Genomic DNA, 7,020 nt, shown 5'->3' with positions numbered 1-7,020 from the left:
AAACCTACGCCTTTATTTGGATGGCTAAGAATAACAATTTGAAAACCAGTTTGCCTCCCAAACCTAAAAATTATATCAAAATATAAACAATTGGATCCATGATCCAAATCTACTCAATACCCTAAATTATGTGAATAATTCAAACCCGAATGGACAAAGTAATACCTTGGACTGAATACCACGGGCTAGATCGAATAACATCTTGCACTATATTTTGTGATGGGAGTTCTGAATCTCTCTCTTCTATGGTTGGCTAGGAAAATTTTCTTAGATGGATCTTGTATATGTGTGCTTCCCTAAATTCTGGATTTACAGGGAATGCCATTGGAATTTGTGTGGCCACGAGCATCGGATGGCCAAGACGAAGACGACATCCAATGTTACCTCAACCATCCGATGCTCGCTACACTCACAGCGGACAATAATCACTCAGAATTTGTATTCAGAGGAGTTTTTGAGATACTGCACCAGGCTCCACGATTTGGAACAACTGCCGTCACTGTTTGGATAGATTGTGAGGAAACTGTTGAGCTTCTTAGTTGGCCTCCAATAGTCCACATCCTCTGCAACTGCTGCAATAGTGCAGTGAACATCTCACAGTTGGGAGCATCCATACACACCGCAAGGGGCATCCAGTCACTAGATGCTTATTGCACCGATGCGGTGGCTGCAGAGGATGTGAAGGCATCCAAAGCCCACCATTTAGTCAGAAGGGCTAAAACTGACTCAATTCAGAATTATGTAAACCATAATATTTCCCTTCTTTTACTTGAATGTTTTTTTTTTTTCTTTTTCTATAAAAAAATATGAAAATCGAACTTTTGGTAATTGCCACCCATCAACTTCCCTTTTACCAAAAAGTTCTTGAGGTCAGTCCATCTATGCAAGCCCTTATGGATGGATTGCCAAATATGCCACATGTAAAGGTGACATAGAAATCCAACTAATGAATACAAAGAACACAATTTGGATGGCAACAAAACAAGTTTCAACTCTAAATCAGTTGCAAACCCCTTCTATTGACAACTTTCCCTAATATTTTCAGCCATCCATCTTCAAATATTTAAACACATAGCCAATGAAGAATCGTTTCAAACTTAAGTACTTTATGAGCTCCAAGTCTGACTTTTCCGACGTTGCCGGAGGTAAACGGCCCAAGAACAAAGCTACAGGATGTTGATTTAAATCAAATATAAACCAAGCACTCTTATTATAAAAAGGAATGCTGGATTAAGCATAATTACCTTAATATACATGTTTTAGTGGCCTAAAATTAGGAGATGAAAAGGCCTTATACTCGGCAAAATTATGTTACAGGAGCCTCCTCTCTTACAAAACAGGAGCAACAGGGAATTTTGCCATCCTGTCACATGGGGCTTCTTCAAGAATAAATTTAAGAAAAAAAATAATAAAGGTAAGAAAAGGAACAAACCATCATGTTAGTTGCCAAAGCCGAATGGAGATTTTCTCCTGCTACCACCTTCTCCATACTGCTCATTCCATTTCCTAAGCTCATTCATGCTTGTAGCATCATAAGCAACCGATGCTCCTACCTAATAAAAACAGTCAAGGCATCAATGTCATTAGGGAATTCCACCACAATGTAAGGTCTGCGAGGCACACTTGCTCCAATGGTCACCTTGTGCCACATGGTTCAGAATTAACCAATGAAAAATCCAAGGCAAGAAAGCTTAACACAAGGAATATCGTCCCAAATTATTGGGAGAATGTCCTCTCAATTACACAGTTACAGAGATCCAATGCACTCCTTAGCAATTGTGTACAATTCCAAAATCTTACTTAAAGTGAAACCAACAAAAACTGGTTGTCGGAAAGAACACGGAGATAGTAGAAGCATATAGGAAGCAAGGTTCCAAGATGAGAATGAATGGCCATACAAGAGAAAGAATCAAAGAGACGGTTTTGAAGATCTGACAAGGGAGGAAATGGAAACGAAAGAAATACTTATTTGAATGAAATTTAATAAAGTACCCAATCACTCTATGGTTTGGATGAGTAGCAGGGATACTTTGCCATAGAAAATATTATTTCCAAAAGTGCTGTGATATCACAAACCACTGGAGGGTCTATTTTTCATCATTTGAGGATCTAAAACAATTCATGGAGAAAAAAAACCAGAAATATGTGTTCAATTTTTTCATGGACCTATTTTCAACCAAACCAGTAAAACAGGTCATCCAGTTTCTGCAGTCATTTTTAAATATTAAATATTAAATATAAGATTAAAATTTCATCCTCCCACAGAGGCAAACGGTTGGGTTAGATTTGGGTATGACCACAGAGGGAACATACCACGGAGAACTAGTCCGAAATAAAATACATTCCAACATACATTTTTTTCCCTTTTCGGTAAGACTCACATACATTTCACAAGATGCATTATATAACCCCGAGTGTACTTAAAGAGAAGAAATTTTCTGTACCTTAGATTTTGCTTGAATGAAATCATCCAAATTAAGCATCCTTAGAACTGGAACTGCATTGGTCACACCTCCCTAAGGTCAAAAAAAAAATCAAACGTCAATGACATAAGTTTGATTTTGGAAGTAAGGGATCCAGTATCTAAGTAACAAGTCCAAAACTTCAAACCTTTTTATCTTCTTCCAGAAATTCTTGGACAGGCCTGTAGGCTGCAGCAATACAAAGGTTCTGCACAAAAAGAAGGTGATGAGAACCAAAGCATAAAGTTCACCAAAAGGCACCAATATTAGCATATTACCTTCAAATCGCTCCCGGAATACCCTTCTGTTGCATTGGCAAGCTCATCAAATCTGAAGTCAGGTTCAAGGTTTTCTTTGGAAAGAACTATTTTTAGAATTTTCATCCGGTTATCAGCATCTGGTAGGTCCACATATATCCTATAATCAGAGCCAACATGCTTTCGTAAGCTACATTCATATAGTTTTTTTAGTGGAAACATAAAACCTACTATATTAGTTCCATTAAAACGGGCTCAGGACAAATTTTATATTGTCTGACAGTTGCACAGATTGCATTTCTTGCCTTCAATATGCTGACTGTGGGCCAAGCTAGGATTAAAGTTCCATCCTCCCATGTAATGTTTATCACAACCCCAAAATTGAACCACAATAATGATATATCAATCAAGAGATAGACTATGATGTGCTTAACACTCGGGTTGTGTGAAAGATTGTATACACAAATCATACAGGACAGATCTAATAGAAAAATAACTACAACAAAAAAGATAATGATAAAACAATTAAACCCTAATAATCCTTCAACCATTAGAGATATACTCATTTTCTTTCTGAACCATCTTAAATGGTAATGTATAGCAATAACCCTCTTGCAAGTGCTGCTTCTTGCTCAATGTTATGCAGACTGAGGCAGGGATCTAATTATTGAGAGAGTGCTCAGAATTTTGGTACTTTGTATGGTTTTGGTAATAGCTGCAGTTCCTCTTTTGCATCGATTTCAAACTATACTGGATTCTAGAGGCAGCAGATCTGATTCGTAATAAAAATATTCTTATGCCCTTCCTATTAGGTACATAATGCAATTCAATCTTGCAAGAAACAGTACTTATCCCCCCAACCCCCCCCCAAAAAAAAAAAGAAGGAAAAAGGAGAACCATTCTATGACCCAGCACAGTACCTATAGCTCCATGAGAGCAACTACTTTCTCCAATACATTAATGAAACAGCCATGTGCAAAGCACTTGAACTTTATTCAAATCTGATCAAGTGGTGCTATTCTCAGTGACGCCTACTAGGTGAAAACTTAGATGGTTGAAACAAGAAGGGAGATGACCCAAGCAAAACATCAAAAAGCAGCGGCTCCCAAATGCATACTAGGTCCTTGGAACATTCTGTTTTACAGATAGTAACAAAGCTGTAATTTAAAAATAATTGAATTGAGAAAGGAGGGCAACTACTTGAAGCATATTACCTCCTTGGCAAGCGACGGATGACTGCATCATCTAGATCAAATGGCCGATTTGTGGCACCAAGGATGAGAATTCTTTGGCGCTCTTTTGACCTTAGCCCATCCCAAGCTGCCATAAATTCATTTCGCATTCGTCTAGTTGCCTCATGTTCAAAAGCACCACCACGGGCACCAAGCAAACTGTCAATCTAAAAGGATCCAGAGGTAGAGTTTTAGTTTCAGACATGAACTTAACAAGTGAGAGATCATACTACAGGCTTTGAGCAAACTGCCAGAGCGGGTGGGAAGACATGACATCACCAAGCTTGCTATATTTAAGAAATGAGCTTGATAACTTTCGCCAGAACTGGTGAACTCATTGATGTTCACCACTGCTGTGGCGTGACATGGATGAGTATGCATGATAAAGGACCCCACCCATCACATGGGTCAGATTATGGATTAGAATGCTGAATGCTTATACAAAAATTGCAAAATAAAACTACAAAAATGCCACTACATTCCCCAAACCTTTGTGGCAATTTTGTAACTTCATACATTGGACCACTTTTGACCAAGTTTTTGTGCTTATCCAGCTTTCTTAAAAATATGACAAGGGTAAAGAGGCAACAGTGGTTCAGATGTCAGATATTTCCTTGACGGTTTGAAAAAAATGAAAATTTTAAAACTGTACATGCATGTGGCTAGTCATTGTATTCAACTGTGTCAAGGTATTCTCACCTCATCAACAAATACGATAACAGGGGCCAGCCTGCTGGCAAAGGAGAAAAGGGCCTTCGTGAGCTTTTCAGCATCCCCAAACCACTGATTCAGAACAAAAGCATGAAAACAGTTAATTTACCAGCTATAAACAATATTGATGACAAATACTGTTCCTCTAATTCTACATGTGCACCTCAAATTCCTGCAAAATTAAAACTTGCCAACCACATTAACTAATATGCAAGTTCCTAAAATTTCTTCATAATAAGCTGAAGACTTGAAATATACCTTAGGTAGATAATAGTACTGACAAGTTATTAGAAGGATACAGATTTAGTAAAATGAATTATCCGCTTTAGAACATTTAGGCATGTCAAAAGGTATGGAGGGAAGCTCATATACTATAGAAAATATTTTGTAGAGCTTTCCAATGCTACAAAAGGTATGGAGGGAGGCCATGTTACATTGGATTTCTGGTTTTTTGTTTTGTCCATTATAATTTCATCTATTTTAGGATAGTGAGGATACTTTCGATATCGTAGGCTTTATAATCCCATTTAGGGTAATATTTGAGTATAGTCAACCTCAATGTTATTTTGAGTTGGTATAGGTTGCTACTTATCTCCAAAATAAACTTAAAACACGACCGAAATTTTGCAAAAACTTCAGTTTCAAGAATCCTTGAAAACAGGGGTTGCCTCTATAGGCATATCATATTTTCACCAAAATTTCGGTCATTTCACCAAAATTTCAATTCATTATAGAATGATTTCGATGAAATTTCGACTCATTTTGGTAAAATTTCAATATTTCACCCGTCGCCTGAGAACTCTGAGACTGGAAAACCTTAATTTTTAGCGCAGTCCTTCATTTTGCTACTAATGAAAAACTTGGTGGTCATTTGTGGAGCATCCACCTCAACATTTAGGCGGATCTGAAAGCATCATTGCCCAAATTTCCTCAACTTTTAAAAATTTTCCACCAATAGGCTTGTTGTTTGAGAGATTCTTCAGGTAAAGGATGAGCCATGTGTCATAGGATCCACAACCATACTACCACTTTGTGTGTTGTTTTTTCCTAATCTAATGCTTTAGACAGATGTAACATGATTAAATAGGCAATCCCTATTAATTTTCTATGATGATACTTTTTGGCATTGGTGTACTATTTAAATAGTTTTTCTTCATTCTAAATACATAATTCAATTACTTTTATTGAATGCTGTGTTTTCTAGCGTAGAATAGGATATACAAGAGAAAGGATACTGAAACATACATGATACAACACACAATACTCGCCTAGGTCCAAAGCCAAACTTCCAATTTTTTTGAATTTACTCTATTCCCCCGATCCCACACCCCCCCAAAAAAAAAAAAAATCTTCCAACAATTAGGGCTTCCCCATGGTTTCCTGCATTGTGCAAACTCACTGGAAAGTAGGGTATGAGAACTACCATTTTTATTTTTTTTTGTGGGGGGGGGGGGGGGGGGAGGGTGCTCGTGGGATACACGACAGTTGATTTGTGAGTCGTCCAAATTCATAATTTATGAATAGGTTCAAAGACCCAGTGCATCCAGCCCACAGTTCAGTCATTCCAATTCAATACCACAATAAGATTCCACTCGTTTAAATAAAAAAAAATGACAACCTAAGCAATGTATATGCACTGTCTTTGATTAAATGAACCCAAACTACAACTGTAATCTGAACAAAGCAAGAAAAGTGCAAGAAAAAAAAAATAATAATAATGCAATCAGCTCAATTTTTCAAGCACTAGACTTTGTTTGGAAAGAGGTAGCCATAAGAATTACTACCACCACAAAGATTTTTGGGAAAGCAATCAATATTTACCTAATTTAAAAAAAAAATTGGTAAATGTTTGCATAATTGCATGTATTACTATGTATTAACTTTCAATGCAGATATTACAATGGAGTACGACAGTAACTCGGGAACTGAAACCATAATTGTTACAGCTTCATTCTTGAGTTTCAATCCGAAATCTCCACGAAATAAAATGAAAATGAATAAGTCACAAAATATATAGAAGGAACAATATTAATAGCTATAGACAGACCTACAGTGGCTACTCCCTTCAGAATTAACTGCAAATCTCTTAAATTTTACAGGGGCTTTAAAATCTACAGGAGACCATGCAACAAATGGCATCCCTCAAAAACTGATATCACCAGAGGTGCAATAGTTTCAGAGTACCTTTGATGTAAGCGTTGAACCGGTTATGCTAATAAAATTGGCTCCTGCCTCTGTTGCTAGTGCTTTCGCAAGAAGGGTTTTCCCAGTTCCTGGAGGACCGAATAGTAGTATCCCTTTGCAAGGCTGTCATCAGTTACATATAATTATGATTCAGCTGGAAAACTGTAACCCAGG

General features: G+C 37.3%; 1 protein-coding gene across 2 annotated transcripts in view; it reads right to left on the bottom strand.

The window, feature by feature from the left end:
• Positions 1-1,180: 1,180 nt before the first annotated feature.
• The window catches only part of LOC122073690, a 41,153-nt gene continuing 35,313 nt past the window's right edge, over positions 1,181-7,020 (bottom strand). For both annotated transcript variants that reach the window (XM_042638316.1, XM_042638317.1), the window contains 7 exons: positions 6,847-6,969; positions 4,651-4,734; positions 3,934-4,118; positions 2,741-2,879; positions 2,611-2,670; positions 2,445-2,516; positions 1,181-1,553 (listed from right to left, as the gene is read on the bottom strand). In XM_042638316.1, coding sequence (XP_042494250.1) covers positions 1,440-1,553; positions 2,445-2,516; positions 2,611-2,670; positions 2,741-2,879; positions 3,934-4,118; positions 4,651-4,734; positions 6,847-6,969 — 777 coding nt within the window. In that variant the 3' untranslated portion in view covers positions 1,181-1,439. The remainder of the gene's footprint in view (positions 1,554-2,444; positions 2,517-2,610; positions 2,671-2,740; positions 2,880-3,933; positions 4,119-4,650; positions 4,735-6,846; positions 6,970-7,020) is intronic.

The sequence above is a fragment of the Macadamia integrifolia genome, chromosome 3 (assembly GCF_013358625.1).
Source record: "Macadamia integrifolia cultivar HAES 741 chromosome 3, SCU_Mint_v3, whole genome shotgun sequence".
Taxonomy (NCBI): Eukaryota; Viridiplantae; Streptophyta; class Magnoliopsida; order Proteales; family Proteaceae; genus Macadamia; species Macadamia integrifolia.
This window is presented reverse-complemented; position numbering and strand designations above follow the sequence as displayed.